At 36.9% G+C, this 24,108-nt stretch overlaps 1 protein-coding gene across 5 annotated transcripts in view; it reads left to right on the top strand.

The window, feature by feature from the left end:
- LOC129725301 (rhythmically expressed gene 2 protein-like) overlaps window positions 1–22,646 on the top strand; it is a 35,562-nt gene extending 12,916 nt beyond the window's left edge. For 4 of the 5 annotated variants that reach the window (XM_055680923.1, XM_055680925.1, XM_055680927.1 and 1 more), the window contains 2 exons: window positions 5,723–5,805; window positions 22,064–22,646. In XM_055680923.1, the coding sequence (XP_055536898.1) occupies window positions 5,723–5,805; window positions 22,064–22,623 (643 nt within the window). In that variant the 3' untranslated portion in view covers window positions 22,624–22,646. The remainder of the gene's footprint in view (window positions 1–5,722; window positions 5,806–22,063) is intronic. The other variant, XM_055680928.1, reaches the window with a different exon arrangement.
- The last annotated feature ends 1,462 nt before the right edge of the window (window positions 22,647–24,108 follow it).

Raw genomic sequence — 24,108 nt, 5'->3', positions numbered from 1 at the left:
GCTGTTTCGCTGGCGTGCCCAAAAAAACTGGAGATATCCAGACAAAACTGGAGGGTTGGCAACGCTGAGTAAGCGTGTAAAAAAAGGAAGGGTAAAACCATGTTACACACAAGCACGGATAAAATTATAATAAGCATGCCACTTCTTAATTGTGGTACTGCTAAATATAGAAGTGCGGAATACAGTAGACACCCGGGCATATGTTTTCAAAAAACCTAAAAAGTACGTTGACAGGCCTACTGACTGGACACTGTCTGATTAGGTATCACCTCAAAAAAATAGGTAAACTGACAGATGACATAGTCGCTTCTGTAATTTTGAAGTTGAAACTTCGGAACACGAGCGCATTATTTCAACAAAGGCAGCGTATTTTTGGAAAAGGTGTCTAACGAGGTATGGAATGCTGAACTAACAAAGGTAATAAACTTCATCAAAGAGGGCATTTCTTCCTGGGGGGAAATGCAAAGTCCTAGGGCGACCGTCACTGATACCCATAGTGATGGAACGAACTGACAGCACATATATATTAACGCGGAGTATACCACAATCAACCCGGTGGCTTCGGCCTTGTTTCCTGAAGCTGCCGTGAAAGACAGTGGCGCTAGTCTCATCTATGTTTTTGAAGGTTTGTTCACATAGCAGTGTAAGCATGACGAACGAAGCATAATATATGTTGTACAGAATTATGCACTCGAATCAATTTATTCATGTAAATAAAAGCTTAGCTTAACTTTGTTAATGTTTAAAGGTAGCGTTGATATACATCATTTACATATACGTTGAGATGTTAATCCCTAAATCATCGCGCGATGTCAGCCGCCTGCAAGAAACACCGCCGTTCGAAATCGGCAAGAATAAACGTTGTGTACATTCTATAATGATGCAACGCATTCATTTTTTGTTTCATCAAGCAAAGCATTCGACGTTATGTGCAATAAATACATCACCCGAAAACAACACATAAACACACTGCAGCTGAACACCGACACTGTATGCACGTATGAACACTGCTATTTCCCGTGTTTCGATGAATCAGCTGTCAAATTGCATGTGAAATTGATCCAGTGATCCAGCTTATGCTGGCTTCACTTATGTTGTACGTAAACGTCAGTGATGCCACCGGGTTGACCACAATACATCTAACTAATGGTAGCAGTGGTCATAAGCTCCTACAAGGGGGAAAATGGGTTTATTCTCAAACTTCCTCGCCACTTACCCTGCCTTTACGTCTAATTCTATAATACCTTGGTGTGACTTCCTTTTAACAAAATAAGTTCCTCCCCAACGAACAATTTTGCAGATTTACAGCCTGGAAGAATTGCAGAAAAACTGGAAGAATTCAAAACAAAAAGGTGGAGAAAACTGGATATAAAACCTAAATTAATCCACCTAGCGGTCAGACCCAACCTTTCTCATTCAATTTTTTATTTGTAAAAATAGATTTACATGACCGCTTCAATACAATAAATGTATATTCACTCTTTAGGTTCTAAAATATTGACGTTGTAATCTTTACATATAAAAATGCAGTCAAGTCTGTCTGTCTGTCTGTCTGATCCATATAGGCTCGAAAACTACCGAACCGATCGACGTGAAAATTTGTATGTAGGGGTTTTTGGTCCCGATAAAGGTTCCTATGATAGTTTGAGACCCCTCCCTCTTCTGGAAGGGAGGGGTTCCATACAAATGAAACATAAATTTCTGCGTAACTCAAGAACAAACCAAGCAAATGAAACCGAATTCGGCATGTGGATGTTTTAATGGGTAACTAATACGTCCATTATAGTTGGATGACACACAAATTTGTGCACATCTCGAGAACTAATCAACCAAATGGAACAAAATTTGGCAGGTAAATGTTTTTAGTGGTAACAAATATGAACATAATGGTTTGACACCCGACTTCCTCTTCTAGAAGGGAGGGGTCCCATGAAAATGAAACACAAATTTCGCACAGCTCAAGAACCAATCAAGAAAATACAACCAAATTTGGTATGTGATTGTTTGTATAGGTAACAAATATGTCCAGAATGGTTTACGCCCCTCCCTCTTCTGGAAGTACAAATTTCTGCACATCTCGCGAACTAATCAACTAAATGGAACCGTATTGACAGGTGAATGTTTTAGTGGTAACAGATATGTTCCATAATAGACCTCAGACAACATTTTGGATTGTAAGATGGCAACTTCCGGTTTCTGGAAAACAGCCAAAAATGGCCGATTTCCACCCAATATAATAATATCCGGATCTAGAATAATACACAGGAGCTAAAATCGACCACAGATAGCATTTTAAATTCTAAGATGGCGACTTCCGGTTTCTGAAAACAGCTGAAAATTACCAAATACCACCCAATATTAGTTTTTCTTTAACCAGTATGCCGTTCAAAATCCAGAAATTGTCTCCAAATGCCATTATGAAATCCAAGATGGCGACTTCCGGTGTCGGAAAAACAGCGGCAAATGACCAAATACCACCCAATATGGGTATTTCCGGAACCATAATGATGCACTGGAGCCACAAATCGACTTCAGACAACATTTTGAATTGTAAGATGGCAACTTCCGGTTTCTGGAAAACAGCCTGAAATGGACGATTCCCATTAAATATTAGTATTTCTGGAACCAGAAAGATGCACAGAAGCTAAAAATTGATCACAGACACAATCTTGAATTTTAAGATGGTGACTTCCGGTGTCTGGCAAACAGCCGGAAATGACCAAATACCATTCAATATGAATGTTTTCGGAACCAGAACTACGCCCAGATGACAGAAATTGATTTCACAGGCAATTTTAAAGTCCAAAATGACGTCTTTCGGCTTCTGAAAAACAGTCCAAAGTGACAAAATATCACCCAATATGAGTTTTTCTTTAACCAGTATCCTAAATACAATTTTGAAATCCAAGATGGCGACTACCGGTTTGTGAAAAACAGCCTAAATAAACAAATACTATCCAATCTGAGTATCTCTGGAACCAGAATGATGCAAGGAGCTAACAATTGACCTCAGGCACCATTTTGAATTGCTAAATGGCAACTTATAGGCAACAGTCGGAAATGACCGAATAATACTTAATATGGATATTTCCGTAAACGTGATGATGCATAGAAACCAAACATTGACCCTGGACACCATTTTGAATTTAAAGACGACCACTTTTAGTTTCTAGAAAATAACCAAAAATACCTCCCAATATGGGTTTTTCCCGTGTCAGATTGATGCCAGAAAGTCTGCTGAAAATGACAGAATACCACTTAATATGAATATATTCAGAATTAAGGCGATGTACAGAAGCCAAAAGTTGAGGATATTGTCATTTCGATAAAACCAATCATTTCAAACGGTTTTTTATTTGACTTTGATCATATCCTATGACCGGTTCGTCGTGCATTTGCAGACTTTAAACACATTGCAAGGAATCAATGAATTTGGTACGTTCAAATAGTACGATACCGCATTTAAATTATGTTGAGGCCACATATATCGATCAAAGCAGGTATAGTTTTAAATAGTCTTTGAATTTCTCTTCTTTCCATAACTTTTGAGCCACATATCAAATTATTATGAAGTTTGTTATTTGTAAGTTCGAGAGATGACTCGTTCGTATGACACTAGTTATGTTCAAATGAGTCATGTAATCTTTGAGATAATAGACTTTCGTTGTTTTATTAACAATTTAATACATAACGGTTGCTTAAGTTCGATTATATTCAAATGAAATGGGAACGTGTAGGGCAGCCAAACTTTGAAACCACGTGTTCAATCATAATTCATCAGTTAACCCTTAACTAGCCCGCTCATTTGATAATAATAATCAAATCGGTAGTGTAGTTTCTGAGATAATGAAGTTTCGTGATTTTCACAAGTCGGTACATTACAAATGAAGTTACAGTTCGATTACTGTAAAATTCAAAAGGGGCTTCTGAGGCAGCTAGACCATTTTGTGGAAATCGGGTCGGCCATCTCTGAGAAAAGTGAGTGAGTCCAAGTAGTTTTCGGAATATGTTCCTTTGCATAGCTGGATTTCACATTTTTAAACATAACAGGCAAAGTAATAGTCCGATTGCAAAACAAATCAATAGGGTCTTATGGGGCAACTAGACCTTCCATTTGACACTGATTTTATGAAAATCGGTACAGCCATCTCTGAGAAACATGAGTGAGATTAAGTAGTCTTCAAAACACGTTTCTTTTCATAACTTTTGAACCACATGTTCAATCTTCATAAAATTCAAAAGTTAAGGGTTTTTTAGGTAGCCCGTTCTTTTGAGACCAATTTTGTTCAAATCGGTTGTGTGGTTTCTGAGATATTGTTGTTTCGTGATTTTTACATTTTTAAACATAACCTCTAAACTAAAAATTCGATTACAATAAAATCCAATAGGGTCTTATGGGGCACCAAGACCTTTCATTTGCAATTAATTTCATGAAAATCGGTTCAGCCATCTCTGAGAAAAGTGAGTGAGAATAAAAATCTGCACATACACACACACATACACACACAGACATGCAGAAAATGCTCAGCTCGTCGAGCTGAGTCGATTGAGATATGCCATTCGGCCCTTTGGAGCACTTTCATACTTTCGGTTTTGCAAGTGATTGCTATACCTTTCTAGGAGAAAGGCAAAAATTTTGAAGCTTCTGTAGAAATTTGGATTTTCGGTTCAAAAATGTTGCGTAAATAACAATTATACGCAATATTGCAATATATGCAACCGTATTAATTCATGAAAACAAAAACGGTGAAAAAGCCAATGTATTGCTATTTTTGTAATGACGGAGTTTATAGTCACTATAACGTCTGGTGTACTCGAAATTTTGAAGATGCGACTGAAGTTCGCTTCAAACTATAGGGCATAAATGTACGAAATATTAAAAAGACCATACAGTTAAGGGGAATGGATTCAATAAATAAGCTGACGAATAGAGAGCTGGATAAAACTGGAACATTTTTTTTAAAACTGGAGTTATTTAACCTTTAGCTGTTTCGCTGGCGTGCCCAAAAAAACTGGAGATATCCAGACAAAACTGGAGGGTTGGCAACGCTGAGTAAGCGTGTAAAAAAAGGAAGGGTAAAACCATGTTACACACAAGCACGGATAAAATTATAATAAGCATGCCACTTCTTAATTGTGGTACTGCTAAATATAGAAGTGCGGAATACAGTAGACACCCGGGCATATGTTTTCAAAAAACCTAAAAATGTTCTGTTCCCTTTGCATTTTTGCTCTTCGAATTCTATCGAATTGATCTCAGCAGAGTACTCCGCGGCGTTCTTTTGTGTATTCTCTCTAGAGTGATTCACCACTCTTTTTTCGTTACACTTTTCACCGAATGCCACCCAACTAAAGTGAGACGTGGTGCTTCGTCGAGACTAGAATAAAAATAAAAGGAATTTTAATTCTTTCTAGATTAACATTGTGTGATTTGAAAAGATGGAGAGGAACAAGGTTCAAGATGACTTATTGTCGGCGGTTGATGCAATACAATGGCATCACCTGACATTTAAACTTTGATTTAAGTTTAACAATCATACTTGGAAAGTTGCACGATGATACAGTTCAATGATTTGTTCGATGATTTGAAATGTGCATATAGTTGATGAGTAGTAGTTCTCTACGCCGGGATAGAGTTAAGATAGTTTAATAATAGTAGTAGTCTTGTAAAAAGCTAACATTGATATACAAATTTACAACAATAACATTTATTGTGTTTTAGGCAAAAGATGAATCGGCTACATCCAAACTTTGGACTGAAAACTAAAATTGGTTACAAGCACTGGTGGCAAATGATGATAGGGGGTATGTTATAGTCCATTCATACGTATAATTATTAGATTGTGATTCAATTGTAGCAAAATAAGCGATCTTCAATTTTATGATAAGTCATATTATGAATGCCTTGTTTTTTCTGAGGATACCTTTTGATAGAAACAAAGCGTTTTTATTCGTTCGATCCAATGAGAGTAGCGAATGGCTTCGGCAGTGGTTTTCTTCAGCAGGTTTCTGCGAAAGATTACTGCAGAAAACCTGCCGAAGCCGTTCGCTACCCTACTACATTTTTGATTAAAGTCTTATATTAAAGGCGTACATAATATTCATTCTAATCGATTACTACAACAGAAGATGTAGTTACGGTGGATTATGAAGCAATTCGCATAATTTTCATAAATTACGTTACATTTTTGCAGCTGGAATAAGTGTCAACAGCTTTTTCGTGAATTGAATTAAATGTTTTAAGATGTAAAAATGTTTATTATTATCATTATCATTACCGCGTGCTGTGCATAATCTGTCCGGTGTTGTTCAAGTCGGAGAAAGCTTCGTTGTCTCAGTGGTCGGGGGATAACGTTCAAGTCGAACTGAGCGAGAAACCATGCCGCATTCACTTCCCTTTCGTCACCTCTGTAGCGTGTTAATATTTAACAGGCGGCATTGACTCTCGTAAGATGGTTCATCGCAAGAATTTTATCAGGATTCTATAATCTTAATCCAGATGTGAGAGAAACTCCAAACTACACCTGCTTTTTCTAGTATAGAACGCACTCGCGCGGAGTTCGCGGGATAGACGGAAAATAATCCCAAATTTCTGCTAGCTTTACTGATAGTATTAGTGAAGTAAGCACGAAAGCATTTGGCAGTCGTCGAGTGTCTATCAGCCAGTCAACTATGAAGTCATCAGCGTAAACCAAGTGCACCCCTGAGGTACAACATGGCAAACATCGTTGAGAAATAAGGAGAATAATAATGGTCCCAGGTTACTGCCTTGGGGTACATCAGAGTAATTATTTAACGGATCAGATTCGGTAGCTCCCAGTTAACGTTCAGTTGTCGATTAGTCAGATATGACTCCATCCATCTAACCACATTTGTTGCCAAGCCGTGACGGTCCATTTTTGCCAAAAGAACCCGGTGGTTCACTTGGTCGAATGCAGATGTTAAATGAGTGTAAACTGTTTCGACCTGAGCTCCCTGCTCTATGGACTTTAGACATAAAGAGGTAAATTGCACTAGGTTTGTTGTTGTTGTTGTTGCCGTGTTGTTCTTGTGATGTAAACGATTTTGCTGCCCGAAACAGTTTTTTGCTTACAAGAATCTCAAACAGTTTAGATCCAGCGAAGTCACACCGTGGTAACTTGATATAATTCACTTGTTACCCTGATAATTATTTCTTCCACTTATCCAGAAATACCGGAGCCAAAGTTGCACAAACTGTTATGTTCAATGATACATCGTATGTTTGAAAAACTTCAACGACAACATAAAATATTTTGAGATTGTTTGTTTTTACCTTTGAACAGTTCCACAAAAACGTCCCAGTTTTAATATTTTTTTTAGTGTAATTTTTTGATTTGGCTGAAACTTTAGAACTTTAGAGGCTGAAAAAATTAGAACTTTTTTTCTGATTTCTCCGTGATCGGACAGTCATTAATGTTTAGCCAATCTTTTGTAATTTTTATAATAAAAAAAATAGATTTGAAAAAGCATAAACTTTTCTAAATAATTATTTTGAATTTTTTGTTTTGTTTAATAAAATTAGCGTGTATATTTTTTTCAGAACGACAATTATTATCTACAAGTTTGCCGAAGATGTCACACCCATCAAACAAACCGTTTTGGTCTTAAAAGTATTTGTAATTATTACCATCTTCCCAACAGTGAATTTTTAAATATTACCAACGCAAAGCCTTTGTGCTACATCCCCTATCGGAACTTGACCTTCTGCTTATTTTACACAGACTTCGCAGCCAACTGTTTAATGTACAGGATAATTGCGGGGCTAGCGTTACGATCCTACTGACACCAACAGTCTCTCCCGAGCCGGCACTCGAATCTACGACGACTGGCTTGTTAGGCCAGCATCGTACCTCAAGACCAGCTGGAAGTTCATTTAAATATTACCATTCCAGCTGAAAATCGAAAAATCGACTTGCGACATTCTATTTTTTTTACTCTATGCACAATGCGCATAATGTCGAACAATAAAAGCTTTTCAAAAATGAATCGTGTTTAAAAAAACCAAAAGCACAAAAGGGCATATTTTGCTCATAAAAACGACTATGCAAAGTTTCAGCCAGATCAAAAATAGTCGATTAAATTGGTTACCCATTTTTTTGTGGAATAGCATCTCTCAAAAGAACTTGTTTTCGAAAAACTGTGACTATTCCCTTGAAATAAACAGCTGTCGCCAGTGCAGTTTTTATTTAGTTTCATACGCAAAGAAACTATGCACCTAAATTTAATTGCCCAAATCTAGATAAACATTTCAAAAGGTCCTATCTGCTTTCATCGTTTTTCCGGAGCGTCTTTTCATTTTAGTAAATAATGGTTCAGCTTTAGGAACTCTCCCAAACGGGGTTTTCGGTCAGAAGGCTAGAGTGATCCCTCCGCTATTAACTTGTCCAAATAACGTGTCATAAAAGGTGTTAAATAAGTTGTGATGATTAAATAAAAGTGATCGATCAAAGCAGTTAGGACCTTTTGAAATGTTTCTCTAGAAATAGTTTTTAAATTCAACGGAATTCTATTCGAGTTACCGGCAGAACTGCGACAAACGAAATTTAATGGTTTAGAGCTGGGAGGGAGAAACGGATACGAAGCTGTGGGAGTGTCAAAATGAACCAAAATGCGCTGTCATTAACTGTCAATTTGAACCAAGGAGAAAAAAGCATTTTTTTTGTAATGAGTATTGTTATAACTGAAAGGTATCGCGTTGCTTGGAAAAATATTAATCGAAAACAGTTGTTGCATTCATTGTCGTTTTACAAAATATTTTGGTTTATTTTTACGTAAAATAATAAATTTCATAAGCTTTAAGTTATAATCATGTTTGCGTACTTCGATTATTGAACATGCGCTTTTCTATATTTAACATTTTTTTTGCCTTGGATTCTATGTATGATTTTTTGATGAAGTTTGATGCGAAAATAAATTCCCCCGAGTTTGAACATATTTCAACTGAAGGGGCAACAAAGGTGCCATTTTGAATTTTTGAGAAATCGGAAACTTTCGATGTTTCTTCGACGCCATTTCGTTTCAAGACCAAATATCGAAATTCTAAGAGTTTGTCCACATATTAGCATCTTCTTACCCATCTAGTCTCAGAAATTGATTGGTAGGTGTGTGATCTACATAAAATGTCAGCAACATGTCGATTTTACCCTAACTCCCCTACAGTACTAAAATAGGTTCATCTCGACGTTAAATTACCTTTTTTGAAATCTGTTTAACGTAATATCAAGAGTGTAAGCGATACTCAAGGATACAATAACAATTTGTCTTCATATAATCCTCTCCTTTTTGCGGGGCCCTCCCGGTCGCATTCAACTTTATCGAAGTCTCATAGCTGAAGCGAGATTTCTATATTTTGATCGGCCCTGGCCAAGAATGCAACCTCCTCCCCGCAAAAGGGGGTGGAGATCATGTAAAGACAAATTGTTATTGTATCTTTGAGTATCGCTTACACTCTTGATATTACATTAAACAGATTTCAAGTAAGTTAATCGAGAAGAACCTATTTTAGTTTTGTAGGGGAATCGGGGCAAAATTGATGTGTTGCGGACATTTTACGTGGATCAGACACCAACCAATCAATTTCTGAGACTTTTTTACTCAATATAAGACATAATTTGACTACCGCTTTTAGATATTAGCACATTATCATTAATGCTCAGACCTACTCGATATTATTTTGCTTTGTGAAATATACGTAAACCATGCCAAGACCGGTTTCGTAGAGTCACCGTTTTGAGCTCAGTTTTCGTCCGATTCAGGATCTGTTTTTTAAGAGACGGGTAAGAAGATGATAATATATGGACAAACTCTTAGAATTTTGATATTTGGTCTTAAAACAAAATGGCTTTGAAAAAACATCGAAAATTTCTGATTTCTCAAAAATTCAAAACGGCGCCATTGTTGCCCCTTAAGTTAAAATATGTTCAAACTCGGGGAACTTTAGTTTTGTATCAAAATCCACAAAAAAATATATATTGAAACCAAGGCAGAAAAAAAGTCAATTTTTGTTGCACTGTGTAATTTGCATTCAGTATTCCTGATGTTACTAAAAACTTCGTTTGAGTCATGCATGCGTTACAGCAAAAAGATAGCTACACGTTATCAAAAAACGATGCATGCGCGTGTTCTCTGTTTAGAGTGTAGTATTCGTTTCTCCCTCCCAGGTTTAGGGTAGTCCGGTTCATTTACTGAATGTTCCCGATGGGACCGTCATCGGTTACTTCGTGGTGCCGTGTTCGGAATTAAAATGAAATACTGCAAGATATACAGTCATGGGGGTTGTATAAATTGGTGAAGTAAGTCTATGTAATGTTATTGAAGGACTTCGTAGTTGCATGATCAGAGTTAGTCGCCCAGGGTTGGTCAACTTCGAAGTATTACCCAAAGCTTTGATAAAACGATTGGCATATCTTTCCAATCAAACCAGTGAGAAAATTATCAGCGGCTATCCAATCACAAGCTCACTTTCTACTCTAAACCGGATAGAACTCTCATAAAGGCAACGATATAACATGTCTCGTGTCATGTTGCGCGGCTTGAAGGAAAAAAATGTTCCCGTTCTCGAGTCGGATATAAAGGTCGAAATTCTGCTGTGATGTCAAACTATAACCGTTTTTTTAAGACCTTTCATCCTTGTTAATGAAGTGTTGTGGATTTTCTAAAACGGAACGTGCCGAACTTTTCTGTTTGAAATCGGATTTGTTTCGTATTTTTATTTTTTTTTTTTTGGTATCAATTGCAGCAGCATCGAACCTCAGATGCAGTTTTTTGATAACCATTCATTGCGCTTTTCCAAATACCTGTAGTTGCCTCGAAAAAGGCCGATTACTGCAATTGCAATTTCAATTCATTCAACTATCGCATAAATGCTTCATGGTCAGATCGCATGCGATATCCGCTCTGACATAATAAATTTTTCGAACGTTAGAAAATGGTATGACTGGAAACAAAGGCGTAACTTTTTTATTTCACAATACTATGTACGAAAGATACATCTCATTCATTCTGGCTTAGAGCAATCTTTCGATAAGCCCCGCCTTTATTTCCAGTTCCTACAGTTTGTCTCAGTTTCGTAATACGGGTGTACAAAAATGATTTCTTGTGGACATTCTGTCGAGCCAGACCGATAGAGCTCTCATAAAGGCAACAAAATAACATGTTTTGTGTCATGTTGCGTGACTCGAAAGAAGAAAATGTTCCCGTCCCCGTGTCGCATGGAAGCAGATTGTTGCGTGTTTGATATTGCCAATGGTAGACATGAGTTTGAAGGTCGAAATTCTGCTGTGATGTCAAACTATAACCGTTTTTTGTACTTAGTAAAATGGGTCGACAAGCCAAAAGGTTGGGTGTGCTCTACTGCTTCTATTTCTCCTAGGAACTCAACATATTCTTACCCTGAACATTGAAGCTTTTGGTTAGAATGAATGAATTACTTGATTTCAAATTTGTTTATTGTGTTTCAACAAAAAATATATTTCTACTTCCACTCAAGGTAATCAGGTGTTTGATATAGAGCGGTGTAGACGATTCTGTCCTCATAGGCTTCGATTGCTTGGATATAAATTTGCTACATGTACCTGTGTACTACTCTGCAAGAATGCAAATAATTTCGCTAAATTGTTTACAAATCGCCAAGTTGATAATGTACTTAAGCGTCGGTTGATAAAAAAGAATGATTGCATGTTTCGTTGATTTAGATGATGCTTTTGATTTATCAGTCTATCAATAGTGTTTCATTGCTAATCGATTGATGGTAAAAACACCGCTTGAACGCCTAAATACTTTCAAGTATCTTTTTCGGTGGTAGCATTTTTACCAAATTTTCAGTCCCAAAACGCCAAAATATTCCCTTTTTGCCTGCCTCTTTTGTAGTGAAACACTAATTTTTAACAGTTTAGGTTTTGAAGTAGAATACTTCTCTCAGGAAGTTCGGCTACATAGGGATGTGAAATGAAAATCTAAAACCGAAAAAGTGAAAAATATGTCCAATTTCAAATGCTAATAAATCGGTTAGTATTCGATGGATTTCCTTCGTTTTTGCAGCAATAGATTGGAAAATCTTCTAAGATTCTTCCCAAAATAAGATAATTGTAATTTTATTATTCACACTATTGTACTATTGAAAATAGTCAAGCCTTGTCAAAACGAAAAATTCGACCTCTGATTGGTCGTTATATGCTTGCTTCCCAAGCAAGGTCGACAGGATCATATACCTTGCAATTTGGCCTATATAAGAGCCTGCTTCAGCCGGAGCCGCTCATAATAGTTCTAGACAGCGACTAGCACTAGCCCTGTGGTTGGTCACCACGTCTCAGGAGCAGCGTGGTTTTTCTCAGCGTGTTTCGCCAGACAGCCATTATTCCCCCCGTGTTGGGGCAGCATGATGATTGCCATCAGGAAGTCCAATTTCGGAAATCAAAATGCCTTTTTTTAAGGCAAATAAACAAGTCATTGAAAGTTAATAATTTTTGTCAACGCAAGCAAGCATTCTGTGTTGCATCCTAGCAATTCAAATTTGTCGCACCCGTCTAATTTACTGAATGTGAAATAGCTTCCACAGTGCATGTTGTCCGTGTATCTTAATTCCCCAATGTCAGGGCAGCTCAAAGGTTGTAATTAGCAACCGATTTTGAACCGCAACATGCTTTTTTCAAGGCAAATAAAAAAATAATTGAAGGTTAATAATTTTCTGGCATCAACACAAGCAGTCATTATGTGCGGGATGCAATCAAATTCTGTTGTAGTTGTCTAATTTTTACTTTCACTTTATTTAGTAAACCCCCCACTGTAGGGGCAGCGCAAAGGCTGCGATCAGCATAACCGAGATTGAATAATTAACTGCCCTGTTAGTACGCATTCACAAAAGCAGTTAGTTCGACTATGCAGAGCTAATATGAAGTCGATTCAATCAATCAGCATAAACAGAATTTCGTCGTCTCCCAGCTGCCAAGTTGCAACATGATGCAACACGCAACAGCGAGCAAACGAAATCGCTTGATGTTACAAACCGCAATAAGATACGGGTTAAAACCGTTGCGTGTGTGAGAGCACCATCGGTGTTTATTCGCTGGATACACTATCTACTGTCTACTGAACGCAATAATCTGCTTACATGCGACACGGGGACGGGAACATTTTCTTCAACCAAGCTGCACAACACGACACAAAACATGTTGTTTTGTTGCTTCAATGAGAGTGCAATCGGTCCGGTTCGACAAGAAATCATTTTTGTGAATCCGTGCCACGAAACTGAGGAAAAACTTTAGAAACTGAAAAAAGAGGTTGAGCTTATCAAGTGATCGCTCTGAGCCGGAATGAAGTCACACATATTTTTCAAGTTATATCATTCCACCACGTACGTAAAATAATTCATTCCTATTTTCATCCCTATATAAGAGCCTGTTTTAGTCGAAGCCGCTCAAAATAGTACTGAACAGCGACGACAGCAGTCCTCCCTTAGCAGCAGCGGGAGCGAGCAGTGGGTACCATCGATAGCGGATAGCGGCCACAACTGTGGCATGGCTGCGGATAGCGTTGCAGTTGCTCAGCAGTTGGGCCAGCGTATAGCGGCCACAACTGTGGCATGGCTATGCATAGCGTAGCTGTTGCAGCGGGTATATCAGCATCGATAGTAGCAGGGTCAGCTGATGCAACGACACTCCCTTCACTAAAATGCTGTTTCAGCGTGGTAGCGGGAAGCATCAGCAGCAGGCTTGCATGAAGTGAATACATCAGCCAGCAACTTTCTCTAAGGCCTCTGCCATAGTAGACGCGAAAAGCGGCGCGAACCGATACGCTCGGCCGTAGGTTAATGTACAGCTCTACTGATGGCTGAACATTAACCTACAGCCGAGCGAATCGGTTCGCGTCGCTTTTCGCGTCTATTATGGCAGAGGCCTAATGGGAAAGTTGTATCATTTTGTTCAGAAGAATATTATTGTCGGTAATATTACAGAGATGCGATTGCGTAAATCCGATTTTGAATTGAACAATTGTTCTTTTGAGAACAAATAAAACACTTATTTGAAGAGTTAATAGCTTTTGGTACCAATAGCAGTATAGTGACAGCCTCAGCGGTAGATGCAGATGCAGCCGGTACTTCCCTGAGGCCGATGTAAAGGTAAATGGGAGCAGCACGGCGAAACAGTTCGGGTTATGCTTAGACGCGCGTCATTTTTCGTTGTTGATATTCCCCACATGAAACGACGCGCTTTCGTATGATAGCGGTGGTATTAGCGGTAGATGCATTTGCCGACACTTCCTCCAGTAAAGCCGTGTCTAGTTTTCAATGTGAAAACACCTTTCTCATTGTGTTGACAGTGCGCCTTAATCCTCACTATCAAGGTAACCCAGAGATGTAAGATAAACACTACATCCTATGATAAATTGAACAATTGTCCTTATAAGGACAACAAATGAATTAATGAAGATTTAATTTTGAATTAGAATACTTCTCTCAGGAAGTTCGGCTACATAGGGATGTGAAATGAAAATATAAAACTGAAAAGAGTGAGAAAAATTTCAAATGCTAATAAATCGGTTAGTTTTCGATGGATTTCCTTCGTTTTTGCAGCAATCGATTAGAAAATCTTCTAAGATTCCTACCAAATGCATGAAATTGCAATTTTATCATTCGAACTATTGTACTATTGAAAACTCTTAAGCCTTGTCAAAACACAAAATTCGACTTCTGATTGGTCGTTATACCGCGCTTTCCCAAGCACGGTCGGCAGAGTTATGGACCTAGTAAATTGGGAATGCATCATTTGGCCTATATAAGAGCTTCATCAGATAATAAACAAACATTTTATCGGATATTAAATTGAACAACTGAAATTTGAAGAACACAAATGATTATTTGAAGAGTTAATATTTTCTCGTTTTGCGCTATAATCCAAAGTTAATTATCTTCATCTACATGCATACTCTGATTATTATTGCGTGTTTGCGTCGCTTAGTGTTTGGCTACGGTCATGCAGAACGCAAATAACGGTGCGATGCGATTCGGCAAGACGAAATCTGTTGAAATGTATAGCTCTACTTCGCCTTAAAAAGAGCTGTACATTTCACCACGGTAAGGCGAATCGCATCGCGCCGACATTCGCGTTCTGCATAACCGTAGCCTTTGTTCCGTTCCCGTTTAATGATGTCGTATTAAATGTGCATATTACAATTCGGCAGCACTTCAACGTCTCATTTGCACAAAATTTAAAAATATTCAATGAACTTCATTCAAAATATCAGACAAAAAGAAATTACAATACTGCCAACTGACACGCAAGCAGCTGGGTTATTTTTCTTGTAAAAGTATTCTTCTTCAACCTTGCGGTCGTGGCTTTGCATACAACCTTCTTTTGATTTTTAACAAAATTACACACTTAAAAAATTTCGCCGAATCTCGGCATTGTTTGTGCCGAGATTTGGACAGCCGAGTGCTCGGCAACCATCTCGGTTGAATCTCTTTTGCCGAGAATCTCGGAAAACCAATATTTGACAGATGTCATTTTATGCCGAGAATCGCGGTACACAGTTGACTGTGCTCTCGGCGAATCCAGCCGAGAAGCGGCAAACCAGTCCAACGACCTTTCGGTTATATAAGCTGAATGTTCGGCACAGTAAAGAGCCGTTTTTTCAGTGGAATCCAATCGCAGAAAATAGTTTTGCTGTGAATCAGGTAGTTTTCTTTCAAAAGATAAATTATAAGCTCGATGAGTTTTAGTAAGTAAAGAAATTCATTCATACTAAATCTTGATTACTTATCTTTATCTTGCTCGCCAGTAGGGCATTGAGCTAAACATCTAATCTAAAATTACGTCTAATGCCTATCCCTAAAACAAATACAATATTGTATTCACACGATTTAAAACTACACTTTTTGAGTTCCAGCCACTTCCCCCCAAACTGTACTACATTTTTTTCGACTACCGGATTGTAAACACTTGTAATTTGCACAAATTTCAGCCAAACTTGTATCTGATTCCTGTTTGCTCACCCGTAACACGCATAAATTTGCACTAAGAAAAATGGCGGCAACTCGTTCATGAGAATGACAGCTGTATTGCCGAAACACGGCAACGAGTAAAATTTGTGCCGAGATACCAGTAATGTTTTTGCTGACCTCGGCATCAACGGTGTTTAACGATAAATTCGGCAAAAAATAGAGACGAGATTCGTCAAGCTTAGTTTTTTGGACGAAGTCTCGGCAAAATGATCTGACAACTGTCAGCAACCGGCATTATTTTGCTGAAATACCGGTTGAATCCAAAGATGCCGAGTGAACTCGGATGTTTTTTTGCCGAGCTCGAGATCCAGTTTTAAGTGGGTAGGTTTATACCTAGACATCTCCCCAGCTGGTCTCGAGGTACGATGCTAGCCTAACAAGCCAGTCGTCGTAGGTTCGAGTCTTAACTCGGGAGAGACTCTTAGTGTCAGTAGGATCATAGCGCTAGCCCCGCAATTGTCCTATACACTGAATTTAAACTGGCCATGGAAGGTGTTTGTGGATAGTTGCCATAATTACTTGTGCTGCGTCCCTGATGGTAAAAAAATTATAAAATAAATATAATTATTCAATTATTGATTTGTGACAGTGTTGCAATTATCTGACGCTATATTATATTCCATGTCTCTTTTTTTCTCTCTATTTTAGGCTATTTCACAAGATGCCTCAGCAATTCTAATAATTAAAAAAGGATTTAAAAGGAAAAATTATCGAGTATGCGTCCAAACCAAAAAATGGGTTGGGATGTAGCTTCAGAGATTGGAAATTAATTTTAGACAAATGCACCCAAATTGAGTGCCAAACGGCTATGCACATTTGTGGCATCCACAAATGCTTTATATATTTTACCAACTCGGCCAATCACATGGACTATATACTGCATCAATTGGAATATGATGACCTCTTTTTTAAACATAAAATTGAAGGAAAAGTTGAAGAATTTTTTGAAAACTATTTAGTAAGAACAGTTTGCCAAGAAGGAGTTCCCATGAAAAATTGACAATAAATTGAAATATTTCAAATATGAAAATATTTATGAAATGCTTTTTCTGAACTACAACGAAAACTCCCTGATAATCAAGTGAATTGATTACTCCAACATGTAGGCTTACTAACATTTTTGAACATTTTTACCCGTCTCGTCTTTTTACCATTTTGTACCGTTTTTTGATACTCCGGAATAAAGCATTGCATAAAAATTTTCCAAAATGGAAAATAAATTTCTAAACCTGTTAATACATGGTCATGTTGTGATCCGCTACATTTTCTACAAACTGAAAGTTACATTTATGCTACTTAATCGACATATTAATCGTTCACAGAAAAAAAAAACCAAAGGAGTGTTATCGTGTAAAATAACATTTAAACGGTTGTGAATTAACCATTCTCCGCACCAAAACAAATGCTCATAAGTTGTAAGAAGTGTCCTTTATTCTGATATGTGGGTTGTTCATTCCTGTAAACAAGAATAGTTCAATATTATAGTTCGCGGAACAAGTACGCACACTATTAGAGCATTTTGTTTGTTATGTAAATCCAATACTTTCAAAGAAAGAAAAAAGAAAAGAAAATCAATTTGACGGCGTTTCACCTTAACGGTTGGCTGCGGAGTCTGTGTATAGTAAACAAAAGATCAAATTCCGAATCGGAATGTAGCACCAAGGCTATCCTTTGATTTTACCTAGACATTGGGTAATATCGCAGTAATATCGCAAAATAATCTTTGTATAACTCATTTTGATTTTCCGTTTTGTTATCTGATTTTAACAACGACATTGTGACAATGGTAGTCATCGCCAAAAATTTAGTGACGCCAATTCCTAATTCGCACGAACTGGGAAATTTAGTTCGGTAGTCGCTAAGCGCTAAACTCATATTAGCGGAACCGGTGGAACTTTTGCCTATTGCTAATCTATAAATTATTACGAAATTGTTATATCACAGATTTTATAGGGTATCGAACGTCTTCGTCAGTGGTTTTCTGCGGCCCCCTTTTGCATAAGATTGCTGCAAAAAAATGCCGAAGAAAACCAGTGACGAAGACGTTCGATACCCTAGTTGAATTTATTGCTTATGAAAAACTGAAAATCGCTATTTTGAAGCCCTAGATGGTAACTTCCAGTTTGTGAAAAGTTTGCAACGCTCAATTATTCGTATTTCCGTAAGCAGGGTAATATGGAAAAGATAAAAAATTATGCCTAAGAAATTGAAAAAGGTTCTGCAGGCAAAAACACCATGTGTACACAATACTTTTTAAGATAAGGTTTTAATTCAAAGTAAATCGACATTTTCTGGTATTTTGCGGTATTCACCGTTGTTTCTATCCATAACTACGAGCTGTTTGGCTATAAGATATTTTCGGAATATCTAAAGTTGGTGATTTCCTGCGATTCTCAAACTTTCGGTCAAATATGTCTAGCGAAATACTTTAAAACCATCCAATCCGCTTTGATTTTTCGATCGATCTTATATGTTAGGAAAAGTTGTTGAAGATATCATTAAAATTTAATCAAATACATCTAGGGAGCTTCGTAGCTGCAAGGTTACAGAGTCCGCTTTGCTAAGCGGGTGGTCGTGGGTTCGAATCTTAGTAGAATCAGGCCATTTGGTTGTCCAAGGACTTTAACATGGGTTTATTCTCAGGCTCTCCACTACATACCCTTCCTTCAAGCTGATTTCTATAGTATCCCTGCTGACTTTCATCCTAACAAAAATAAGTCCCTATTATAATAAAACTGGTCTAAGTAACGTATAGTAGTTCTCTTCAGGGAATTGTGATTATGGCACGATCTTTTATTATTGATGTTTGTTTATTAGGAAGTAATTTCAACCATTTGGTCATTCATCACTCAAGGCACGATCTTGGCTGGAGGAACGAGGTTTCGATAAGACTCCTTCCTCTTAACAAAAAAAAAGTTCTACTTATAATAAAACTTACCAGACGTAAACAACTACTAAGAGCCTCTTCAGGGAATTGTAATTGTGACGCAGTGTTGGTAGGAGGAACGAGGTTTCGATAAGACTCCTTCCTCTTAACAAAATAAGTCCTTTTTATAATAATACTGATCATAGGAATATTTATCCTCTCCAGGAAATTGTAATTGGCGATATTGGCACGGGGATCGAGGTTTCGATAAGACTCCTTCCTCTTGACATAATAAGTCCCTCTTAGAATAATTCTGGCCAGAGAGGAACGTTAGGTGAAGTCTCACTTCAGGGAATTAAAATATGGCGATATTGGTAGGATAGAAAGAGCCTCGGTATTGTAGAGCATTAAGCTTGAAATGGAAGGGTAAAATTTCACACACAAGCACGAATATGAAATGAAAAGCGTTTCATTTACTTAAATAGTGATACTGGCCAATAGTATGAAATGCGGAATAAAAAAAACACCTGGGCAATATCACAATAGATGAAATGCCCCCGGTCGCAGTGATGAGTCCACACAGAGAAAAAAAATCAAATACATCGATCGAACAAGATAGGACCTTAGTGGAAGTGCATTCGAATGGATCTATCTTCGCTTTGTAACAGCTAGACCTGTGTCTACCAAACATGATAAAGATTTTTCTTGACATGAGAGATGGCAAAATAATCTTCTTACAATCAGTTCAAAATGATAGATTAGGTAGTAAGAAACATGGGTTTGAGTAGGTAAAATCGTTAAAATATTGTTCGTTTAATATTAACAATAACTACAAATCATGAAAAAAAAAAACAAGACTCAACCAATGTTCTAACAAACGGCTAGATACCCTTTTCTCGGTGATAAGTTCATCGAGGAACTTAGGAGGAGATTAAGGGGTTATATTAAGGGGTTATAACCGAAAAAAAAATTATTGTATTATCTTCAAATACAACATCTTGAGAACATTTTCACAAATTTTCATAAAGATCTGAGCAATAGGAAGAAAGTTAGAGCGATTTGCAGCGCGCCTCGCGACGGCCGCATAAGCTAAACTTGAAACTTTACACGCGATTATCTCGGAATAGTGTTTTCCGAAAAATGACTTTGCCGTGATCCTGATTGCGGGAAAACTACTGAACCGATTTTCTTCATCTTTTTTTATTTAAATTTTCGTTATTAAATTCGCCGGTCCTTGAACGATCGCTTTTTGAAACATACAGTTACATTTTGCCGCAAAAAAAAATTTTAATGCAATTTTTAGCGCTCAAAACGTGCATTTTTTGGGAAAAACGATCCCATTTGCAATGACAACAAAAAACTTATAAAAGCGATCGTTCAAGGACCCGGCACACTTCTAAACTAATGAAATAACATGAGTTTTTTGATTTCGGTTGACCCGCTGAGTCTCTATCAGGATCGCCGTAAGCCTCTGCAAAGAAATAGCGTTTCGGGGAAACGGCCATTACTCCAGTAATAATTGGTATATCTCAAAATCAAACGTATTTTTGTTGTTATTAAAAAACTGTACTTTCAGAAAAATACTCCTTTGATGCAATGAAAATGGTGCTATGCACTTAAAAATAGATTCAAACTTCCCTCATTTTTCTCAACCAAAAAGGTATATAACCCCTTGAATAAAACTGCAAGTATATAATAAACTTAAAAACCGAACTTTCATAGCAATCGGTGAATATACACGAATTCGTAACAACCGTTTGTAATTTTATTTATTACGATTAAGTTGTATTTATTTAGCTTTCATGAAGCAATATAAACAGCACATTTCATATACATTTAGCATCTTGGCCTCATAGATTACATGTACTCTACTACGATAACCCAATGTACTGCGTTTGAGAATGGGGTATCTATCGCGTAATGATCATCTGAAAAGGAAGCATTCGTATATTTTATCTACAGAAATAACTTATAATTGGAAAAAACAGGTCTTTTGTGAAAAAGCATTACAATACGGTCTAGGTTTGACATTTTGTTCACATATAAAGGATAAGGCATAAATTTAACTAACGCACTAAAAACTGTAAATAATGACGTCTTATCATTTCGTATCGAAGCTCTCTTTTTCCGTTATGGCTGTTATTGTTGATGTATAATTATCGTACATCATGACGAAGTAAACAATTACATTTAACATCAACTATTTTTGTTTAAATACATACACTGTTCAAAAAAAGCTGCCCTATGCAGATTTGCAAAGGCTTGTCTACTGTTTTTTTTTAAAACCAAGGTTGATCATCGGAAGTGTGATCAATAAAGGCGGAAGGGGCAAAATGTAAAACTTTTAATTATTCAAAAAGTTAATGAATTTTTTTTTCAAAACCTTAAGCTGTGAACTTTTCGAAATAATTTCATTAACAAATAGTAAAATAAAATTACTGTGGAGTTTAAACAAGGTAATTTAACAAATTATTATACTGCCGCGCATAGCAAGTCCGTCCCATTTGCATTTTTGATAAAATTGAGTCGAAATAGTAGCTAACTATGCATAGTTTCGTTAAAACGGATGAACTCATAAACTTTGTTCTAAAACCCTCGGGAAAACATCCAAACATATTGTCCCATCTCATAAGCAGCAATTTAATGACATCATACAAAAACGCATTTTTGCAGAAAATGCAGATGGGACTGACATGTTATGCGCGGCAGTATAGTTTTAACAAACGTAGATGACTGGTTTGAAAAACGCGAGTTGAAATAGGAAACTTTTTTTTAATAAACTCTTCTCTTAGATTTTATTGAAAACAAAGCGAATGAAAAGGAATAAAGGAATTATGAATATCGGACATACTCTTATCCTTGGGATAAAAAACTCTTGATATTTTATGAATTATTTCCAATATCGTATGCAGGCTACAATATTACAAAGTATTTATTGTTGCTCTTTTAGGCACTCCTATATCTATATCAAAACTCCTTTAAGTCACGTTATCGTCGGTGTGATATCAATGTGACAGAAAAATGATAAATATCAAAATATGTCAACCAATATCGTATACTATTATCAACATATTTTTCTTGAAGATTTAGTCTAGCCATTAATTCCTGTCAGCATTTTTTTTATAATATTTTTTTTTCACATTTCAAAAAAATAAATATAAAAATTGATTGTTTTTCAGGAATCTTCAACGAAAATGGCACTCATAATATTCCAGAGGACAAAATAGAACAAATGACTGAGCACTTTATGGAATTTTTCAAAACTAGTGGATTCTGGCAACATTGCTATGGTTCTATCGATTTTTTAAATTACCTGAAGCTTCAGAGACATGTAGAATCTAGTAGTAGTAAGGATCCTCCGTTCAAACTTGGAGTAATTTCGAACTTCGATCCACGGCTAGATGTTTTATTGAGAAACATGAAAATAAATCATTATTTTGATTTTGTGCTCAATTCTTATGATGTTGGATACATGAAACCGGCTAAGGAAATTTTTGCAGCTGCTATGAAAGCTGCAGAGCTAGAGAACCTAAAACCCCAGGAATGCCTGCATATAGGAGCAACACCGGCAACTGATTATTTTGGAGCGAGGCATGCAGGCTGGTATGGATTATTGGTGCACGAAAAATCCGCCGATGAACTAACGCGGAAGTATGGCCAAACTGTAGATGACAATCATGTGTTCTGTAGTCTGTTCGATGTACATAAAAAGATTTCTAATGATTACATGAAGTGGTAAAATAAATTTTAATGGATAAATGAGTTACTTTTTTTGTAATTCGTCTGCTATACAAAGAACCTAAGAAATAACTATTGCTGAAACTAGACTTCAAGTAAATACTCCTCAGAATAATCTACCGCCCTTTTTACTTTGTTGGTGTATTCAACCAATTTTGTTGATGATCAAAACGCAATTACTTTATATTCAAAATTGAGATCTTATGATTATAAACTATTGCATTGAGAATTAAGATTAAGAAAGAAGAACTTATTTATCAAAGTTAATAACAAAATGGTAGGATGCACTTTATAGATAGAAATAGAAATTCGGTTGAGTTGTCATTTAGAATTCACTACACTAGCGCCGCATGTTGAGCTAATTGCTACAATAAAATCAATTCACAGGTATGCGAAGCTGATGTCGCTGGTAGTGCTATCTGGTAACGTATTGCTAGTACCTATATAAAACTTTACTTAATGTTGAAAATTCAGCTTGGGCGTCTGTCTGCGGTATAAGGTAAGTTCACATTCGTAATCAGGACCGGCGTCACACTATTTTGGAAAAGCTGGATATGAATATAGAATCGCTATGTGATTGAGCCGATTCTAAGTAATTTATATTTTGATTCGGCGCAAATCAGAAAAAATCTATTTGGTTATAAGAATGGTATTGTCACAGACTAACAGACGTAACACTGGAACCTAGCTCCATCGCCACAAAACAACGGTCAATTCAAATTTCCAATCGAATAACTATCATCGCGCGACTACGCCGTCTGGGGCGCTGTCAATTTCATACATATTTTGTGGTTCCCCATTTGACACATGCAGTAACGCTAGCGCTGATGTCGAAATACATGACGCAGCGTGAACACGGCAGCAGATGGTGCTAGTGTACTAACGTAAAGTACTTGAATAATCCGGACGATGATTTTATTGAACATTTGTTCGAAGTGTTATGTCTGTTAGTCTGTGGTTATACTATAGTTTGACCATGCTTTTCATTGTAAATACATCAATTTTACATTGAATATTATTGTCCAGAACATTCTTACCATGAAAAGGGGTGTTGTTATGTTTCTTAACAGCATTTTTATAGGCATTTTCCCCATACATTCAGACGTCACTGACTATGTCTCATGGTAAAATTATTGTCGGTGGAAAGCTCAACAACAAAAAACGTTGTTGAAACATGGTAATGACAATAACCGTTTGCAAGCTTACAGTAAAAATATCATGTTTTCATGGTTACAATAAAAAAACTAAATAAAATCATTGCACAGTGGTCCAGATCGTCGATTTAGCGGTATTTAATTTTTTGTGCAAAAACAGCTCTTGTTAGGTTTGTAGTGTATTTGCAATATATTTTGTGTTTGGAAAGGCGCTTCTTTTTAGAAAATAAAAATTAGGGTGACTCCATTTGTAGCAAAAATAGCAAAACTAACTTTTTTGCTGATAAAGATACAGTTCTTTTTAGTTCAGAGAAGTTGTAGAAAGCTAGTCT

This window comes from Wyeomyia smithii, chromosome 2, assembly GCF_029784165.1.
Source record: "Wyeomyia smithii strain HCP4-BCI-WySm-NY-G18 chromosome 2, ASM2978416v1, whole genome shotgun sequence".
In the NCBI taxonomy this organism is placed as follows: Eukaryota; Metazoa; Arthropoda; class Insecta; order Diptera; family Culicidae; genus Wyeomyia; species Wyeomyia smithii.
The sequence above is the reverse complement of the archived record's forward strand: the minus strand, read 5'-3'. Positions and strand labels throughout refer to the sequence as shown.